General features: G+C 48.2%; 1 protein-coding gene and 1 non-coding gene across 3 annotated transcripts in view; one reads left to right on the forward strand and one right to left on the reverse strand.

Annotated features, from left to right (window-relative positions):
• Window positions 1-2270: 2270 nt before the first annotated feature.
• Window positions 2271-21419, reverse strand: part of LOC126544452 (glutathione-specific gamma-glutamylcyclotransferase 1-like) — a 50683-nt gene continuing 31534 nt past the window's right edge. Inside the window, exons 2-3 of one of the 2 annotated variants that reach the window (XM_050191782.2) lie at window positions 20037-20072; window positions 2271-6576 (exon numbers count right to left, since the gene is read on the reverse strand). In XM_050191782.2, the coding sequence (XP_050047739.1) occupies window positions 6001-6576; window positions 20037-20072 (612 nt within the window). In that variant the 3' untranslated portion in view covers window positions 2271-6000. The remainder of the gene's footprint in view (window positions 6577-20036; window positions 20073-21419) is intronic. The other variant, XM_050191783.3, reaches the window with a different exon arrangement.
• TRNAE-CUC (transfer RNA glutamic acid (anticodon CUC)) lies at window positions 16924-16995 on the forward strand. The gene has a single exon. It is a non-coding gene; the product is annotated as a tRNA-Glu (tRNA).

A 21419-nucleotide genomic window follows, 5' to 3' on the forward strand; every position in this document is an offset into this window, starting at 1 on the left:
TTGTGAGGCTAGTCGCTTATTTATCGCGCTGAGCGGCGTTCTCGCTGCGTGGGAAGTTGTTAAATTCGACTTCGCCCTGCCGTCTGGTAGCCGCCTGGTTAGCTCAGGTGGTAAAGCGGCTGCTCCGGGATGGCGGTGGTTCTGGGTTCGAGTGCTGGACCTGGACCAATCTTTCTGCAGCTGCGAGGCTTTTCTTTCAAGGAACCCTTAGGTTTTTTTTTTTTTGTGGCAATTGCTATGATGTTTCATTTTCCCTTTATTAAGGCGTGGGGGAGCGATAGTTGCGGAAACCAGCGATTTCGATAGGACGTTTTTTACCTGGCTGAAACGAACATTTTCGTGCCTTACTATATTTTCTGGCTTACAGTTTTGTTTCCTTTTTTGGAGAAAGTAATTATGTGCGTTATTCGTTTATTTCTCGCGTAAATCGGCGTCAGCGCATGTGCGGGAAGTGATGAATGCGAGAACCAGTGCTTCGGAGAGAACTTTTTTTACCTGGCTGAAACGAATATAGAACTGAGGAATAGCATGATTCCGGCGGCTGCCCCTATTCCTCCTTCCCGCCTTCTCCATTGCGTGCCGGAGCAGACGTACGATGCATCCTGTCGCCGACGATGCGTGCTTCGGCGTAGCAGAAGACGTGATCCGCGGCGCGCGCGAAGCAGACGACGTGGTGTTGTGGCACGGCTCGCAGCGGTCGTCCCATTGTTGAGGGGTGCAGCCCGCCAAGTGATCTCGCCTCTCCCCGCCCCTTCGCGTGACAGCAAAAGCTTACCTGTCACTTTTGGTTGCGCGATGAAGACGCATTGTGGGAAACGGTCTCCGCCGGCGCGGCGCGACCTGCATGACGTGAACAGTCACGAAAGAGCAGCAGACGTATCCATCGTTGCGCAGATGAAGAAGCCGTTCGTCTGTGTTCGTGCTTCTGTAGCAGACGGCCAGTTTGGAATACAGGCGGCGGACTGTGAAATGCACGCCTGCAACCGCGAGGCGAAATGCTTGATTTCATTTTGTCGTAGCATGCGGGGGTACGGCTAAAGAGGATGTGCATGTGCAGTGTCGCTGTTCAGGCAGTGTTTTACTGGAGGTTACTCTTAACGCCGGTGAATCGGGTACCACGGTGCATATTTGTTTTCAAGTTGGGCACAACTAGACACATAGGCAAGGAAGAACCATAACGTTAATCGCCAAGCTCTTGTCCTCCGCTCACAATTGGGCCTGGTTTGGTGTCTGTAGTTGTGGCTCAACCCATTAAGTGGGATAGGCCATGTATCGGTTGGTAGTAGGGACGAAAGAAGGTGAAATAAAATGAATTTTGTGAATGAGATATAAAGTAATAAACAGATAATTTTCGTCATTAGTATTAAATTTAGGGTCATATTAATGAACATGTGCTATTATTAGTGCTGCAATTATGGTGAGAAAGGAACACTCAGAAAATTAGCACGGCAGTGTTTTTATTTCACTTATAAAATTAACTGAGGCATCTTATACGTTCCTATTGCGGTAACTTAGTGCCGACGCTTCAATGGAAAGTACAACGGGAAGCGTATGCCACAGCCCCAGCTGACGTAGTGTACCTTCTGGAAGTCTTTTTCCGTTAAGTGCAAAGCTATTCCATCCTACAAAAATATGTTTCATATCTTTAGACTTACTGCAATAGTAACGTTGAAAGAAAGTAGCCAATACAGACCTATGTGCAGTGGCATTCGGCCGACACTGTCTGTTAAACGAAACTTCAAATTTTTCTAGTGAAGCACCATCCGATGTGTCAAGGAAATCGAAAGCCCTGAAAATCAGCGTCGTTTTAAGACAGATGATTCTACATGTCGCCCATGAACAGAGAATATTCAAGCTCTTGCAGCGCTGATATATGCCGAAGTTTGTAGAACCATCAGGACCGGGCCTTTGAAGAAGCCGCGGCGGGGTACGTCTGCGGACTCATTTAAATCGCAGATCCCCTCTTCGGTTCAGTGTACTTATTCGTCATTTACCATTACAGCTTGCGATAGCCTCGTATTCTTCTGATAGGTATAATGTCTGTGGACCTTCTAAAATCAACGAGTCCTGAAACATATGGACCAAAATAGAATAAAGGAAATAGAATTCTTACAGATTTCTTTTCATTTACATTGTATGTAGATATTTTGGGGCGAAAAATAAAAATTTATAGAAAATCAAATCTACCTACAGAAAGTCTGCGGACAATCTGCAAACTGCTTAAATCCATGTTATGAGGGAGCAGCATTGTACAAGAACACAGATAAGCCTTTTGCTTCGTGAAAGAAAGATCTTTTATTAGCAGAGTGTTTTGATTATTAAACACCCATGGTGAAACACATTCGCTTGCACAATAGTGCGATACAAGAAAGTCACAGATTAAAAGGAACGAAGGTTATATCACAGACGAGCACCGCAAGTGCAAGAACACCACGCGCGTGTGTTTCCAAGAGAAAACCGAACACTTCCAGGTGCACATGCGAGTGTATGTACGAGAAAATATGTTAACATTGCGAAGGCCACTTAAGAGACTCACGGTAACATTACTAACATGCGACGACTTGAGATCCCAAGACGACCTGTGCACGTAACCGCAGTTATGCCGTAGTAGGGAGTTTTAATCTGTCCGTGTAACGTATTGACCTTCACGGAACCGGAGACGCAGGCCTGAGCAGCCGAGTTGGTGGAATCATCTCGTGGCGCAGAGATTATTCACAGAGGACAAATAACTGTATTTACAGTTACCGAGCATTCGTCTACTTATCTTGTGGTGTAAGGCATCGGTAGTGATATCAGCGTCAACATGCAACCTATTTGATGCGAGAACATCGAATGGCCCATTGCGAGAGAAAGGCGGCGTCTGTAGCAGCGAAACGGTACCTAAATTCCCATTGGCTGCGACGCCACGTCACGAGCGCGCCTCGACGGAGCCGATACGGTGACGTGACGCCACGGGGCGAGACGGGTTCTTGTGGGTGGAGGCAATCGCGTGAAGCTAGCGCGCGGTTGCCGCCATCTCGCTTTCGGAAGCCGGCGCGCGGTCAGTATCTCTCTCTCTCTCACCCCACTGGGCTTAGCTACCGCGCGCGCCCTACCGGCCGTGGTGGTCGCCGCTGCTTCCTCGGTCTCGTCGCGTAGGGCATCGCTGGCATGCGGCGTTGGTGCTGCAGGCTGCTGCTGCCTGCTGGCTCGGAGCGCACAACTCTAAGGACCACTCAGCGGCGTTTCACGGAACATTAATGCTTTCACATTCCCAACTCGCAAGAAGTGCTTAGGTGTTCTCGGATTTCTTTTCCTTCGACGAGCCCAACCTTTGTAAGATGAAAATCTTTCTAACGCGTTGTTGTTAGAGAAATCACCACAAGGTATCGCTGCCTGTTTTGTTACTGCCCTTCACGTCTGCGGTACCGCGGTATTCCGCGAAAGAGTGGTACGTTATACGGGTAAGGTAGAACTCTCTTTAACCCTCATTCAGAAATAAGTCTTAACTTGAAGTCTATGTTTTGCGTGGCGAAGATGAACGCGCCAAATAAAGGCAATTAGCATCTTGGGCATGTTCACGCCAGGCGTTATCTCGATCAACGTCAAGCACGGGCTTCAAGTTAGGGTATATTTCTGAATACAGAAGTTAATATCCAACCATTCCGCGTTGAATGGAAAGTGTGATGCACTCACACAGCTGATGAGAATGCCTGCGTAGTCTAACGTGCTTTTAGTAGTATTCCCGTGATTGATTCGCGTTATATTCGAGGCCTTTCAAGATTTCAAGCACGATAACTTCTACTGACCGTACCTAACGTGAAATTACACAGTCACTGGCACTGTTGGTTGCGAGTGACGACTGGCATCGACTGTAGGCATTTGACAGGCATTGGGAACATTGCCCGATTAAACGTATGCGTTTGCAACTGGTCTGGGCACACCATATTTCAATCGTCTGTGCTTGAATAAAGGTAACACCTCGAATGAAATGCGACATGCTAACCGCTCGGTGAGTGGATGGATACATCGGTCACTTCCAGGCTACAAGTACAGTGAACAACATATAGTCTGTGCCTATTAGTCGCGAGTAAGACATTCAGTAACTGCACTTTTTTGCAAGGCTAATGCCCCTGTGTCTGCCATCGTGTGAATACGAATGGTGCTATTGGGTGTAGTGCCCTGTAGTTTTTCGTTGAGCACTTCGACGCCATGGCGAGGCCGTGTAATTCCCCTTAGTGGAGCTTTGGCTAGCTAGCAAAAACATTGCGAACTATTTAAAGGTGCCGTTATAAGGCTCGTGCAGCAAGTTCGAAAAATAAATACAAACACTCTCAATGTTTCAAGACAACCTAACAACCACTCTGAGTAAACATACATGCAAAATCAAATTGACCTAGGAACTTAAATTATGCATCATGTCCTTAAATACTGTAGCGAGAAGCACGAAAATCGCTGTCAGAAAAATAGCAATGTAATTGAGTATGCCCGTGTTTAACACATTTGGTCCTTTCTTTTTTTTCTTTTATTTAGGTTGCAACAATAAATTGGTCTTGAGGCCCCGGAAACAGCCAAAGCTTTCTTGCACAACTATTCGCGTTCAAAGCGTCCTACAACCATTTATTAAATCATGGCAGCCAGCACAACGGAACCGGGCAGCTATATAGAGGGCAATACAGTATAATCGAGCATTCAAGTTCCCTGTAAAATCAATGTGGCAACCAAGAGTTACCAAGAGCCCCCTCGAGCGATATATAAGGGAACATATAATTGCCTTCGAAAGACCGTAGTGGCAAAACAGACATGCTTCGCATCAAAGTTCAATGCGGCCAAGTTTTCAACGGGAAAGCTGCCTGTTACATGTTCCCGCGTCGCATTTGAACTCAGACGTCATGTATAATCGCTGCCTAAAACGAATTCAGCGTTCCCTCCCATGCGCTCACCACTGTGCATTGTCGGTTCCAATGTGTCCTTAGTATATGTTAGAAAACAATAACTCCGTTGACCGTCCAAGTCAACAATAGGTCGTGGCCGACTCGAATTGCAAAATTTTTGTGGTTCTTTTTAGTCTCTAGCGTTTCTGCTAATCGTTTGGTTGAGTTAAGAAATTAAATAAAACATTGTGAGTTTTACGAGATTGTAATTTTAAAGTATCGATTGTTTGTCGACTTTAAGCGTCCCTTCAACAGCCTCCTGCCACATCTAGATAGCCACAAAAGTAGCCAGATCTCTGACGTACCCTTGACACAAAGAAAGTCAGTTTAAAGCACGCCTCACCAGCATCTAGCCCTTCAGAGAAACACGGCACCGAATAGCAGCGTTGCAGGAATGCCACGAAACAATCGCAACAGTTACCTCGCTGGTGATCATGAGGGTGCGCCAAACTGGTTCCTCAGAGGAGCGTTTGCGTCACCCAACCACAAAAAACGACGAGCTCAGTACGACTTTCTGCCGAAACGTGACCAAGGTGAAAGTGATCACTAGGACTTTGAGGATAATATCGTAATGTATATTATAAGAACAACCAAGCTTCCTGAATAGCTTTAAATTTTTCAGTTGTGTTCCGGTCAAGTTCATGCTGTTTAACGGAGGCAGCGTCAGTGAGGTACTCGAGGTCTCGCCAATTAAGATAAACAAGCACGAATTCCATGGCGGGCATCACCGGGCACTGGTCATTCAAGAGATCATCGCCGATATGCTGCGGGGCAAAGCCTCAGTCAAAGCAAAGCATAGCCAAAGCAAAGCCATAGTCCTGGACAAATAAGCGCGATTCTTACACATCAGACCTTGGTCTGACACGCATGCCACACAACAACCAGGACACCTTGAATCTCTCTGAATGACATATCAGGGACTGCAGTTACATCCTATAGCCACCAAGCACAGTAAAGGAAAAGTTTCCTTCACATTACTATAGTCCCATTCCAGTTCCCCTTGACAGCTCTTTCTTCGGCATCCAAACGAGGCGGACGACGAGGACGGCAGGAGGCACAGGTGTCTCCCGAGCAGAACAGTGTCTGATCAAATGTCCAGGCACCTCAGCTTTCTGGTAGGCACGTTCGACACGAAGTCACTGGTCACTTCCGCCGCGGGGCCCGCCGCAGCGTCACCGCCCTGTTCCTCCTGGACGTCGCCGTTGTCCGAAAACAGGGAGAACCGTCGCAGCTGCTCCCAGGCCGACATGGGCGCCTCGTAGGCGCTCATCTCCTGCAGGGCCTTCCACGAGTCCTTGAGCCTGGTCCTCAGCAGGGACTCGAGCGTGAAGAGGTGGTCGTCCCAGGCGTCCGGAACCTCCTCCTTCATGAAGCGTGCCAGCTTGAGCACGTACTCGGCGTTGGCGCCGCAGAAGCCCCGGGCCGCCAGGACCTCGTCGGCCAGCTGGACGGCACTGGCTGGTCCCAAGTAGAGCGGGTTGTTGGGAGTGGCGATGTACACGAGGGCCGGGAAGGCTTCCTCTCGCGGGTCCCTCGGCCGGAACTGGACGAAGCGGACCGAGTAGCCGCCCAGCTGGGCCTCGCGTTTGTCGAGGTAGCCGAGGGAGTCTCGCGCACTGGCGTCGTCGTCGCTCAGCAGGAAGGCCCGGCCCCACACCTGACCCTGCGTGTGACGAGGATAGAGAGAGAGGAGGCCAGCGAGGTTACAGCACAGTCACTGCCACAAACAACTCTCGCCCTATTCCTTAAAGGAAAAGGAAGCCACCTAAAGCGAGGGCGGATGCGAAACGTGCGCCCGCTACAACTGATCATTTACTGGGAAAACGGAATGTGCAAAAGTGACATTCCAAGGAGACCGCGGATGCGCCAACCGGAAATCCCGGACACTCCCTCTGCATTAGTGTGTGGCGAAAATAACAAAAAAACAGTTCGATCATTTTCGACTAGTCCGACGTTCCAAGCGCATGCAGTTTCAAATATGAACCAGTGCCAACTCGTCCAGTTTGCTGCTGTTATCAAGTATCGTCGCTGTCATCATGATTATCATCATCATCATAGCTATATACACTGGTGGGCGAACAAGCGAAGCCTCATTCCGGAGCCAAGATTTCGACAAGGCGACTTGTCCGTTGGGTGATCGATACACCGTAATACTGCTGCTGACCCGCACTTGTGTACTCTATGCAGTCGTGTAGCTCGTTCCGTTTGAAAAAACGTATCGTTACGTACTGTTTGTATCCTCCAGGCATCCAGGAAATGCGAAAAGTAAGCGAGTCACGGCACAATAAGTCCTTGTGTCACAAATGCTATAGGATATTCACTGATGGTGGGTTTAACGCCGCAAGCAACACGACGTCGCAATGCAGCGCCCGAAATAATTTTGACCACCTGGAACGTCTTCATCGTGCAGCCAAAACTAGGAAAACATTTTTTTTTGTCACCTGCGTGGTCCCATCTAAAAGCGACCGTCGCGGCAGGGTAGTGAACCCTCAACCTCGAGCACTGCCTCAGTGTCATAGCCACGTGGGAATTTTTTTGCGGCTATTGTTTTTAAACTGCGACAAAATTGAAAGTTCGGCTACTGGTAAGATCTCGCTACCAAATTATCGTAGTTAAATTGCAAAGCACCCAGGATGAGAAAAGCAAACAAACAGAAGTACCTATAACGGGTAACGTTATACATATTGTCGCTGCTATGCCAGCACGACGACATTGGTCATTATAAGCAAGAAGACAAGAAGAGCTTGGAGAAAGACGGTTCACTATCTATATATTTTGCTTCAGTCTGTGAATAGTTTATCGACGGAAAAATAAGCGCACAGGAAGACACACGCGAACAGCCGAGAAAGACACAGGCTGTTCGTGTGTGTCTTCCTGTGCGCTTATTTTCCCGTCTATCTGCAATGCACCATATAACCAGTCTGCAGCTGTTGTTAAACGGAATAGTTTGTAAACATATGTTCACTTAGATCTCTACCCGTAACAATAGTACGGAACACTTCCGTGTAAGTCCAAGAGGCGCCGCGGTAAGGTTTCTTAGTTTCTTTAAGTTTTTCTCTGTATGCAAAAAGGTTTCCTATTCTTTATCTGAAAAAAACCCCACTGCGCACTCCCAAATAAATTTGGACAATACCCTTCTGTTTCCAGCTGCGCGCATAATCTGCCGCGCTGCGCAAGCAATAAGATGGAACAGGGGTACACGCAAAGCTTGACCAGCAAAACACTTTCGCAGCGACCTTCACCCTGAAAGGACAGAACGCGTGACGCAGCTGCACGAGACTGTGCTGCGATGTCGACACGGAACCTCGCTCTTGAAACCTCGGACCCGCCAAGCTGTCTGCGACCTGTCACCACTGGACGCTGAGCGATTGGCGGCAAACAATGACGTGCGCGGCGACCACGTCACGGACGCATTTCGATCAATGCCGAGAAACGTCCTCTCGGTCGCGAAAAACAACCGGAAGAGAATGCAGTGTTCGGTGGCAGAGCGCTGTGTGTGTGTGTGTGATCCACGTGCGAAATGTGGGGCAACGTGCACGGCCTGTGGACAAGCGAGCAAATTCGAACAGAGGCGTGCTTGCGAAACAATGCGGGGAACACATGCGAACGAAGGGAGATTTTCTTGGGAACTCCGATGATACCTCGCGCATGACTTATATAATACATATATATATACATGCCTAGGTTGTGCGGATCATTCCCCACCTGTGGCAAGTTGTTTTTCCATCCACTTTCATTTCAATTAATATATCGTTTCTTTATTTATTAAGCACAAGTAATTTCCCCTACTTTGTCCTTGGTGTGAATGTTGGCTTCTTATGATATTACTATATATATATATATATATATATATATATATATATATATATATATATATATATATACATAATCCGCAGGCACTGCGTGTACAGTTGAACAAGCCACCATAATGATGCTTGAAAGTCACGAACACCAATGGCAATAAAGGTACTTAGAACTCACCGATTGCATCTTAAGATATATCTTAAGACATGTAAGACATCAGACATGTTGCATCCTACCTAGGCATACCGAAGGTATCTTTGAAAGTTCTTTCGGGGAATAAAAACTTATGGATTCGAGAAAGCTAGAAGAAAACTTCGACTTTCTTACTCTGCTGGAGCTGCTGTACGCGTGTTTAACGATGCTGAATATACAAACGATTGCTATAAAATGAATTTTCAGCGTATAGAAAACGCAAACACACACACACACACACGCACACACGCGCACACGCACACGCACACGCACACACACACGCACACACACACGCACACACACACGCACACACACACGCACACGCACACACACATACAGAGAAGTACGCGTACTCACAGGGCGCGTAACAGGACAGCATACAAAACCGTGTAAGAGAGGATTACGCAAAGTTTCTCTCGCACTATTTTTTATAAGGCAGACCAGACGTTACCTAACTTTTTTTTCTGGAAGTTATTGTCGTTGCTTGATGGCGAAGCCTCCAGTAAATGTTAGGCGCCACGGCAATATGCACCGAAGATCCCGCACATCAAGAGCCAGCACAACGCGTCACCTGGGTCGACTTAGCGGATCTAGAAACTTTAGTACAAAAAAAAAGGAAAGAAGGAAAGAAAACAATGTTGAAAATGACGTATAACTAAGTGACGAACGCTCGCACGACGTAGCGAGAAAGTTGAGACGCCCAGTGTAACGTCTTAAGCTTAAGCCCCATTGTGCGAAGTTCTAAAGAAATAAAGGACACGACCTGCAAGTAAAATGGCACGAGAAAAGCCTACGCGTACGGATATACGGGTAAGGGCGCCTTCATAAATTGGGATTTCTACGCACCCCCGGAACTGCTCACTTTACCGGTTACTTTGAGATATACGAGACTTTCTTTCTTAGGGGTAATCCGGTAAAAGCGCCTTACAAAGAGCCGCCGTAAGTAAGAACTTGCGGGGGAAAGAAGTCACAAAAAGTTCCGATGCGCAGCCCTCAAAGGACAGAGCTGTCATCAAGTGGGCTATGGCGTGAAACACGGCAGTTGCCCTGGCGGTTACCAACTAAACCATCTAAGGCATCTCGGCAAGCTGGAGATGCAATATAACGATGCATATTACATGTTTGTTTTGTCAAGCCATGAAATACCTCTTTAATGTTCAGTGACATTGAATGCATCGCGGCACGGCCTGTATTTTACGTCACGTGTTCTTTCGAAGGTTTCAAAACACTTGTAGCGCTGCCAAATAAATAAATAAATAAATAAATAAATAAATAAATAAATAAATAAATAAATAAATAAATAAATCGCTTTATGTAGTAACATTCGATGTAAATATTGAAACGAGGGCGCAGCAATTGTGAATTAACATGACAAAATAGATTTATTATTAGTCTCCGTCCTGCAAATGCGAATTTCCGATGACTACATGTGAACCAGGTTTAATTGGAGATAGCGGAGAGAGACCTTCGTCCTCCAGTGGACACTAATATAGGCTGATGATGATGATGGTCTATGAACCGCAGTGTTGAACCACAGCAGCGGTCTATGGTCTATGAATCACAGCAGCGGCTAAGTTAATAAAACCATTTAGTATGTGTTTCTCACAGACAGACAGACAGACAGACAGACAGACACAGACAGACACAGACAGACAGACAGACAGACAGACAGACAGACAGACAGACAGACAGACAGACAGACAGACAGACAGACAGACAGACAGACAGACAGAGACAGACAGACAGACAGAGACAGACAGACAGAGACAGACGGACGGACGGACGGACGGACGGACAGAGAGACAGAAGGACAGAGAGACAGACGGACGGACATGCCGACTTCAATGAAAAGCTGGGAATGTTAGCGCGGATAGCTAATGCCCAAACATGCTTTTAGGTGTAGGGTATGGTTATGATGTGTACAGCTATAAAAAATCTCAAACATACACACGCTACCGACATTCACAAAATCACAAATCACAAGCGATACGTTATTCGAGTAGGTTTATAAAATACACAGCAAGGATGAACGGTTTAACACCAGCGCGCACTGTACTACTAACCCAAATCCAAACCGCGAGTGACGCACTGATACAGTCTAACAAGTGGTAACGTCAGATAGGTTAGTTTCTCAGTAACTACTCGTCCTGTCAACAGTGAATCGAGATATGAACCAACAAAGAGTAGGGCGCGGATAGAGCATGTGTGTTGACGTTGAACCTGCCGAATGAAAAATAATATAAGAACATGACGTGCAAACAAGATGGTCGATCGTTCATATGACGAACGCAGTGTGGCCTGATCTCAGTGGAAAAAAGTTAACTTGTTAATGTTTGCCGTCCGGATGCGTTGAATAGGAATACTCTGGTAAGCGTTCTTTTCATTTTCGGAGCTGAAAGTGCCAACAGACAAGGGACGTTGAAAAGCAAACACCGTTTCTCTTACAATAAGTTCCTTGGAGTCACGTCTGACAGAAAAAGAATAAAGAAATACATGAACAGCAAAAAGAAAACAAAAAGAAAGACCGACGTCTTCACTGCAGAGTTAGCACTATCATGGGCAAGCTAAATAGATCAGACAAAAAATGAAAGAACGAACAAAAAAGGACAGGCGCTTATTCGAGAAGCAGGAACAAAAAAAAACGCGGCTTACTTATATTATTCGGCAAGCGCATCCAGCCAGGATTAATGGACGTTGTCCGTGCAGGGGATTGAGGGATGAGAGGGGGAAGGAGGGCGGGGGGAGTCAGAGCAAACACAACAGGTGGCTCGGGGTCACAGGTCGGTCGGGGTGGGTCACGGCCTCTCAACCTCCGCACCCAAAAACGAGGCACCCGCACCCCTCCACCCCAGCTACCCCGCGCCTCCCTACACCTTCACACAGGGGATACCCTCCCGAAGAGCTTGCGGGGTTCCCCCAACCCTGGCCACAGCCGGCACACGTACGTACGGCTCGGACCCTCCGAGCTGTCTTCTTCAACCACTGGGGAGAAAGATTCAGTGCGTGTTCAAGACGATGGGTGCGTCACCTTTTCTTGAGCTGGGCCATTCTTGTCGAAGAAAAAAGCAGGCTTCAAGGTGCGGAGTTGGGAAGGGGGAGAGGGCGACACTAGGAGCCGGCTGTGTGGCTTTGTGCTGGAAGGAACCGGGTGCCACAGAACAGTGAAATGGGGACAAGGAGACGAGGCCCCGTTTGCCGACGAAGGAAGAGGAGGAGGTTTCCGTAAAAGAAAGGATAAACTCCTTACAAATTAGAGCGAACGAGACGGGGAAGGAGGAAGCGAAGGGGAAGAGAAGGCGAACAGCCGCGCAACCGGCATGTCCTTGGCTGTTTCAGTGTGCAGGTCATCCAACAATGGGTTTCATCACAAGCCTTGCACTCGTCATCCGTGATGCTCAACCGCATCCCCAATCGAAAGCCGTGGCGGCTCAGTGCATATGGCGCTCTACCGCTGAGCGTGAGGGGTTGGGTTCAATTCCTGGCGGCCGCATTTCGACGCGTTGCGTAGGAGTGGGATTTCCCTCCCACTGTTACTGAAGTTAAGAACGGTGGTTAAGAAGGGGTCGAGCTGCGAAAGCATTGCAAGTGTACTTACGGCATCTTCGGCTGATCGTCTGGGCGAGATTTAGACCGCTCTCGCGACCAGGTCTGGTTTCGACTGGTTGAAAAAGAGCTCGCACCCTACGTTCGGCTCGTTATTTTCGATCGTTCTCCAACTTCTTCGCGCACTCTCGGACGGTTCTAGCCACGGAGCCTTCTGGCAAGTACTAACGCGGTAGCGTTTTAACGGCCCCGTGTCACGGAAAATCCGGCGTCGGCGTCCGACGTAGGACGTCGCTTCAGCAAAACGAATATCGAACACTCGTACCCAATAACGCAGGCCCTCCATGTGGCGCAAGGAAATTACTGAACGAATTGAATTTCTCAAGGTAAAATACGTAGAAAAATCCAAAAGTACGACTTACACACAACCTACAGACATGATAGCGTCGGACTCTTAATTCGAATATGCGAGAAAACATAATTCAGTTGCGCGCAAACTCAAACACAAAGCCCTTTTACGCGATAGCGTTTTCCAGCTGCCGCTTGAGGTCTATCTTAGTAGGAGCGGCGCGGCCCCCTCGGTTCCCTGCGCACCACCAAAAAATAAAAATGAAACAAAGAATGAACCACAAAGCTCGCCTTCGTGCATATCGTTCACCGCCAGTGTTTCCCGGTGAACATCACCCTTACATAAGCTGCAGTTGCCGGGAAGCGTGAGAAGCACTCGGGGATCTTTGAATGCTATCGTGTTCCACTCTTAAAGGCGAAGCTTAGATGTCCTCCAAATTTTTTTTCTCCGAGCAGTATGTCTTCAAGATTGAACGCTTCCAGGCACGTGATCACAACACGGGTTCATGGCAACTGCATTCTGGAGTTCGAACGAACGCTCGTCCCGTCGGCGCGCCCACCGTTTTGCCACAAAACATGGAACCAGCCCGGAATCACCAGGGGATTTGGCTAGGTTGATGCGAAACCGGATCGAAACCGTCGATGCGAAATCGGATCTTTGCTATAGCCACGTGGTATTGCCTGTGTCGTTTGCTTTTTTTTTTTTTTTTTTCGAGAGCGAGTCACACGTTAGGATAGCGCGCCCGTCCTCTGCCTCTTGAGTTCGAGCAATACCGGACACGCCAGACTTTTAAGGCGAAAGCTTTACTGGCCGCGAACTTGCGATTTCGCCGTGGCCGTGCTCCGAAGAGGCACATGACGTCACACCCCGTTCCTCGTCGTTGCGTTCGCCTCCGCTCGCTTCGCCAGCTGCGTCACATGCCTGATAACATGTCGGAGGATTGAAAAGGAGAGCTCGCGTGCGCCGCAACCACAGTTGAGGCGGCAGTATGGACGGCGACAATTCTGATAAGCAGGAGGAGGCCTGGAATTGACATCGGAACGAGATGAAGAGGAAACGAATCTCCCAGGAAACAGAGGAACAGCGCGCCAAACAACTGGCTAAACGCCGCGACATAGCTAGACAACCAGACTATCCTGGACTTGCAATCGAGATTAACCAAGGCTAACCATGCTAAGCCGAGCTAGGCCACTGCCAATGCCATGCTAACCATGCTAACCATGCTAACCGTGCTAACCATGCTAGCCGAGCTAAGCCACTGCCAATTTTTCAGTCCGAGGCGACCACTCGAAGATTGGCATCCGACCATTTAGGTGCCCATAAAAAACCACCAGGAGGTAAAAAAATATATAATCTGGAGCCCTTCGCAACGGCGTCTGTCAATACCACAATGTTTCCTTGGGGCGCTAAAACACACGGTTCAATCACTGAGATCGTCGACTGAAGGCAGCGAATATCACTAGAAACACAATAGAATTTCAACAATGGCCTTTGTAAGAGAACGCCGGCCTCATATTCCTCTTGGGATCACAAACAAACAGAGCAAATGCACCGGAAAGTTGGCGGCCACCTGAAAGGCATCACAATGCTACAAGGAAACTCATAGAGGTTCCTTAGAAGGAGATTTAGATGTAGGTGAAGAAGATAAACCATCCAGGTATACCGAGATTGCATCCAGAATCATTGGCTTCTATAGGCCAGCCGTCCTATATCAAGTGAGCTAATGGGGAAGCTATAGCGGATGGCAAGGGGTGGCAAACGGATTATTAATGGATTTCTGGAAGCGATGGCCGTACACGAATATAAGACTTTACTGCATTCGAAATTAAATAGAAAGTTAACCTGGCAACTGCAGAGCAAAGGTAGAGCGACCAATTTTAAGTGACCGTTATGTCATCAACGGTTTCGGCGCGAAATGCGAGAAGATTTGGGCCATACTCTCCTCGCTAATACTTGATACTTTCCTATTTATGTTTAATATAAACACGAATTAGCGTAACCAAGCCAGAGTGACATCATTGGAAGTCACTAGAAGGTCTTCCCTGCAGCGCTTGCACTAGCCCGTACGGTGCGCTTCCCGTTGCTCTTAAACGGCTGGAAACTCCACCCCAACATAACTCTATACCTCACAAAATGGCATCGCATTGCGAGATCGTTTTTGGCTGTTCAGCGCAACTTCATTGATCAACGACCAAATCAAATGTAACCGTGGGGTTTAGCCTCGAAACAGCACACTGACTGCGAAAGCACCGTTGTCGGGAGCACTGGATTAGTTATTGAAAACCCCGGATTATTGAACGAGTACCTAAATATAAGTATACACGAGCGGTTTCGAACGCTGCCCCGATCAAATGCGGCCGCCGCGAGGCGGTTTTTGGAACCGGCGACCTGGTGCTCGACGGCAGAACGCAACATTGAGTCCACCGCGGATGGTTTGATCGAGAACCGTTCAGAGCCTTTTAACCAGAACGGTTATGAAGCTGTTAAGACAGTGCTCCCGAGCATCTACCTTTTTGGAAAGTCTTAAAAGCACAATTTCTTGTAATAACACATAGTGAATTACCCAATAGGTATGCATTTACTTTTACATGTGTGACTCTTATTGTGTCTATGACGATGCGGTGCCAAATTGTGAAAGGTTTCTTTATTACCTTCCCTTGTATGTTGTAGTTCATACTTTTCGATTCTGAGACAAGCTTTGCGAGTCAAAGCTTGTAGCTCGGTCGCATTCTGTGTTTCTTTTTGTTGTTTTTATTCTCCACCCCTGTAATAGCCCGATGAGGGCTGACAGCGTCAATAAATGAATGAATGAAAATCACCAAGCCTCGTGATCAACACACGCACACGTGATCCTTTCCAGCTCGCGGTTTCCTCCTCTCCACCCAGCGCACTGCTTCCCGAGGTGCGGCCCGCGAAACCCACTGCTGACGCTCCCAGAGGACCGCGCTGAAAGCCCCCTAGCCGTACGTGGCTGAAAGAAGGCGAGCCCACGGAGACGAGGGCTAGAGACCGCATATGCCAGTGGGAAAGAGGAAACGCTGGGTCGTACTTGCGAAACGTACGGAGAACTTGAATGAAGCTGCAGCGAAAGAGGCGCGGGGTTAGGGGGGGTAAGCCGGAAGAGCAGCAGCGACGCTCTACGCTGTAGTAATAGTTTAGGTTTCGGGGACGCGGCGACGTGGTGGCGCCGCCTCGGTGCTTTTGCGAAATCGGGCGACAACAGGTGGCCAGGTGGATGCGAACAGAAAATGAAACAAACAGACGGGCTCAGGTTAAGGGAGGGACGGTTGATGTTGTGGGGAAGGGAACAGAACGTCGTCGGCGCTGACACAGCGAGAACCTTCCTTCACACAGGGAGGGGAGAGTTGAAGGAGTGATAGTCCCTCTGCTGTTGTACTCTTTGCTGCCTATTAAATGATTATATACCGGGAAAATACGGTACTCTAAACGAAAAGAAAGAAATAGAGAGTGTCGATAAATTCGTTTTGAAAGGTCAACTGCAGCAAAATTTCGCGTCGCACGAAAAGAAAGTAACAGTACTGAATCAGGACTTATCCGGGGCAAACAGTGCCGAACTAATACCTCCCTTCCACTCCACGGAGGAAGGAAGAAACTGGGAGTCAGCCAAACGAGTCAACCCGCCACGTGATCGTCACGCCAAAGCGCGCGGTAGGTTTTAGTGCTCCCACTTTGCAGGCAGGGCTACGGCAGGGCAGCCTAACTTCTAGAACATTGTAGCCTAACTACGCATCGACTGAAAATACCGGGAACCAAGTATTCCCGGCCAATACGCAAAGTCTCAGAGGTCACGTGTTGGGCCGACTTGGCGAGGGAAAAAAAGCGAAGGGTATGGCTGCACCGAGAGTTGGCTTGCCAATGCCAGCTGTGTGACGCAATGCGGTTTATTTATTTCCTCCGTGTTCAACTGTAACAATTCCGCCATCTTGCTTGCTCTGATTGGTTAGAACAGCGGCTACGTCTTATCTGACTCACTCGCAAAGCAGGCGCTCAAGAATTACACGACGTCCTGAATAGTACTGAAAACCACAGCCAACTCTCAAATCCAGCGTCACATGCCAAGAGTGCTTATTTTAGGATCATATATTGCGCGACAAGACGTCTTCCGGCATGGTCTAGTGGTTAGGATACCTGGCTCTCACCCAGGAGGCCCTGGTTCGATTCCCGGTGTCGGAAATACATTTTTTTTTTCTTTTTTGAAATGCTCAGTTCAGAGCATGTGCTACGTTTATCTCTTTCTATTTTTATTTTTTTTATACTTGCTGCGCATACCATTTTTTTTAAACAGGGCAAGCTCCGCCACCGTATCCCTTCGCGCTCGACCTTTTCGTTTTATGTCATCTTTCACACAGCGCAGCTTACATCCGCGTACGCTCGAAACCCACTGCCGTGTCCAGCGCTACTCAGCCTGCCAAACTCCGGACGGTCAGGTGGACTTTAATAGTCAGAAGGGTCCTGCTCCCGCAGGGGGTCCGACGGGGGGTTCCTGCCCATTTGACGACAGACGGGGGGCTGGCTTCTTTTTGTTTCTTTTTATTTCTTTCGTTCTCTTTCTTTCTTTCTTTCTTTCCATAAAAGGCTGTTCTAGGTAAGGCCGCAGTGGAGCAAGTGAGTGGTACAGGGCTTTGTTGGACAGCGAGGAGGTTGTAAGGCACGGTGAGGAGGCGTCGCTCACGGCACGAGGGTGAGCGGTAGAGCGTCGAAAACCGAACATCTGGATAGTTTCACCGACGCAGACACTGGCCCGTCACTGGACGGGCGCCAGAGAACGGGCCCGGGTCAGCCTATACGCTATAGCCGCACTCTACGTGGATGGATGGATGGATGTTATGAGCGTCCCCTTTGGAACGGGGCGGTGGGTTGCGCCACCAGGCTCTTGCCACTATACTGCCTAATGTCCTACCTAGGTTAAACAATAAAAAAAAACACTATGAACTCCCACAACCAAATTTTCTGATCCCCTATTGCGAACTGTGCTTTTGTACGAACACAAAAGCACCACCTGTCGATGGGTGTTGGTGACCCGCATGCGCGAAGAACCATCGACCGCTCGACCTTCCTTCGCCTTAGCCCTTACAGGATACTATCGCCGCAGTTTCGCAAAGCAGACTCAAGCAACGGGAACTACAAGTTCCTGCCTTGATACGTGAATTAGTCTTGCAGAGTGCTTCCTAATCACCTTTCTCTCTTCGCACCTTGCCCCTAAACAGCCGTCTGCTAAGCTAATAGGCACATTTAGGTTTTGCGCACCCAAAGTTAGGGTTATATTCCTGGTCTTAGGCGAGAATTACGGTATACATGCGTGACACTAACGGTACACATTCAACCATGGACAAGCACACATAGACGCATTAAAGATGTGTTTAAGCAGTGCCACTGATCGAGAGCTGTAGACCACAAACTGAACACCTGTGGTCTATAGACAAGATTATGTGGAAGGTGTTAACGTGGCTCTCCGGTGGCAAAATGACGGGAAACGCTGCAGCCATGCACACCACACAGCTGGCACATCGCTTGCGTGAAAAAAAAAAAAAAAACTATAACCGGAGCCGCCATGGTTGAGAAGAATTGATGCGTGGAGTAGCGGACCTCGCCAATTAATGAATTGACCGTCTGCTATCAGTAAATTTTTGCAAAATATCTCGGGGTGTAAAGCATAAAATTTCGTTCCTGGGAAGCACTAAAGTTTAGCTCTTAATGCAATAGCATTTACGCAGGACACTCGGTGACCTTCGTTGTTGACGTCGACGAAGGACAAAGCGGGCCGATCCCGGAGGCAGTGTTATCGAAACGTAGTTGTGCGTCGATCCTGATAAGGCTACCGCATTCCAGTCATTCAGCAGGTGTGGCGCACATCGACCAGCGAGCGTTCTTCCTTCTCTTGAATGCAACAAAATTAATTCGAGTTAGTCAGGTCGCTGACGAATAAGACCATTTATGGGTTTCACAAGTATCCGAATGGCGAAATCAGAGTTGGCCCAGCGTCGATGCCCATTCTTCAATTTATGAAACGCGAGCGTAGTACAGACAGTTGAAAAAGTTTACGGACCCTACGATCGGAGGAAACGACGAACTTACGAGCGTTTCGGGACAGCATGACCAGCAAAATCGTATAACACCAACACGATATTGCGATCGCATATTTGCACAGCCATACCGGGAATCCAAATGCCAGGCTGCGCATTCTAAAAATAAAAAAAATTGCACCCTTTGTAGCTTGTGTCAACAAACAATGATACAAATCTGCCTTGTCATCATTTTATTTTTTTACAGCGTTGCCCGCCCGGTACTTTCGTGTCAGAACGCTACGGCACGCTGACATAGGCACGCTATTCGTGAGCTGAAAGTAGCGGGGCCGCAGCGCTTTTGTCTTGAGGTGCACGTGAGATTTATGACGATTATTGTTTTGTTGGTAAGATAATCCCCAAAGGGTGCAAATGTTTCTTGGAGTGCGTGCCCACGCATGCAGGACGCGATATGTATTGAGCGTTTCCTCATATACCGCGGTTCGTAAACTTTCGCAGTTGACTATAGCGGATGCGTCGAGTGAGTAGGCTTACGAAAGCTCGAACGACAATGAACAGGAGCCGAAGTGCTTAATTCCTACATCATCATCCTCCACAGATATCTAAAACATGTTATGCCAGATGTTTTCAAACTATATTTAACGATCTTTCTTTGTCTTCTCAATCTACGCGGCACTCCAGGTCATGCAGCGAGATCAAGAGCAAAGACTTTCGCCAAATTACGTGAAAGGTGAGGTGACGATAGTCGTTTTGTTTACAAGAGCTACACTCGAGTGGGTGGAGTCAGAAGTCGAGCTGACCCATCCCGACCCGACCGCGTGTTCACGTGCATCTGTCCATGCGGGTTGGGCGAACACAACCGACAGCAACAACCGAATTTCGGTGGCCCCACATGCCGACTGGACCCGCGGGTCGTGTTCGCCTAAACGTAGCCAACGAAGCGTTTAAATTAAATTAAATTATGGGGTTCTACGTGCCAAAACCACTTCCTGATTATGAGGCACGCCGTAATGGGGGACTCCGGAAATTTCGACCACCTGGGGTTCTTTAACGTGCACCTAAACCTAAGCACACGGGTGTTTTCGCATTTCGCCCCCATCGATATGCGGCCGCCGTGGCCGGGATTCGATCCCGCGACCTCGTGCTCAGCAGCCCAACACCATAGCCCCAACGACGCGTTTGCAGGCTTACCTCTTCGCGTTCGACGAGAGTCGCCACCCGGCCAATCTGAAATTGTCAAAAAAAGAAATAAGTACACCTGTTAAATTACGAAAGAAAGTCAAATTGGAGGCCATATTTTGGGCAATCAGATACAAAATTTAGGGCTTTATATACATAAGTGTTTCGATACTATGAATAGACAAGCTGTAAGTCGCGAAATGCGGGAGCACTGCCGTCAGATTTCAAGAGGACCAAAAAAAAAAAAAATCTGAACTTCAGTGAAATGAATTCCCGCTACCGCTAAATTAAATAGGTGAGAACAAGTTTACAAAACGTAATTTGCAATGATTACTGTGCGAATCGGCGAACAGCCAATAAGTGCAGTCGTAGTCGTCTGCTTTTTCGTATCATTCCAAACATATAAAATGGCAATGTAGGCCTTTTGTTTTTAGACCCGGTAATCCTAAATTCCCAAATGCACTACTCAGGGAAAAGGAAAGACAAGATTATAATTAAAGAAAAGAAGGCAAGCAGGAAATGCCAACATCCACTAGGCACGTGAACACGGAGGGAGATAAATTTTAACGGCAGAAAGGTGGAGAGGTCGGCCTGAGTGAAGTTACAAGAACAATGCCCTTATATACGGGTGCCAGTGCCGAAAGCACGGTCCCTTACCTGGGACAGTCACCCATCAAACAGAAGAGGATGGGAGTGGTGGGATGAGTACACGCAAGTCACTTTATTCATTTCGTGCGTCACATACATGGAACGTACAAATGTCACATAAACCTGACCTCGGAAAGAACACGGCCACGATATGAAGACGTAAAGTAAAAAAAAAAACATTTCAAAGCAGTAAAATCAGGCAATTTCTCTCAAAGGCAGCCTATAAGATTTCTCTTGAGACAGTTGCACACGATGCAACTTTAGGGAATCTGTCGCCAAGCATCACAAACGCGCAAAACACCATAGCATCTCCGTACAGAGAACGTTCACCTCACAGGTCACTCAACCCAGCGCACATAACGTCACTGTTCACCATCGGCAGACTCTGTGTGTTTTCTTTATATGCCCGTTCTACGTGAAATACGAAGATAACAAGAAGGAAACAACCTTAACGGCATGCCGGTATGCATAGGCGAAGGCCGATGCCAGCGGGGTTCACGTTTCCGCAGGGATCCAAAGACAAATGACACGAAATCGCCGCGTAGACAGTGGCCTTCGTTGTTGCCGCGACCCGACCTACTCACCGCGTATGAGCTGTGTGCCGTCAGAGCCGTGCAGTGGGGGGTGCAAGCTAGTGCGGGAGTCCGCCAGCCAACCGAGGGGGCTTCACTATTATTCTTTGACTGGGTGGTATTCTTCAGCAGCGTACGCGTCCAAATACAGACAGCGTTCCCAAGCAGACGGTGC

This window comes from Dermacentor andersoni, chromosome 10, assembly GCF_023375885.2.
Source record: "Dermacentor andersoni chromosome 10, qqDerAnde1_hic_scaffold, whole genome shotgun sequence".
Taxonomy (NCBI): domain Eukaryota; kingdom Metazoa; phylum Arthropoda; class Arachnida; order Ixodida; family Ixodidae; genus Dermacentor; species Dermacentor andersoni.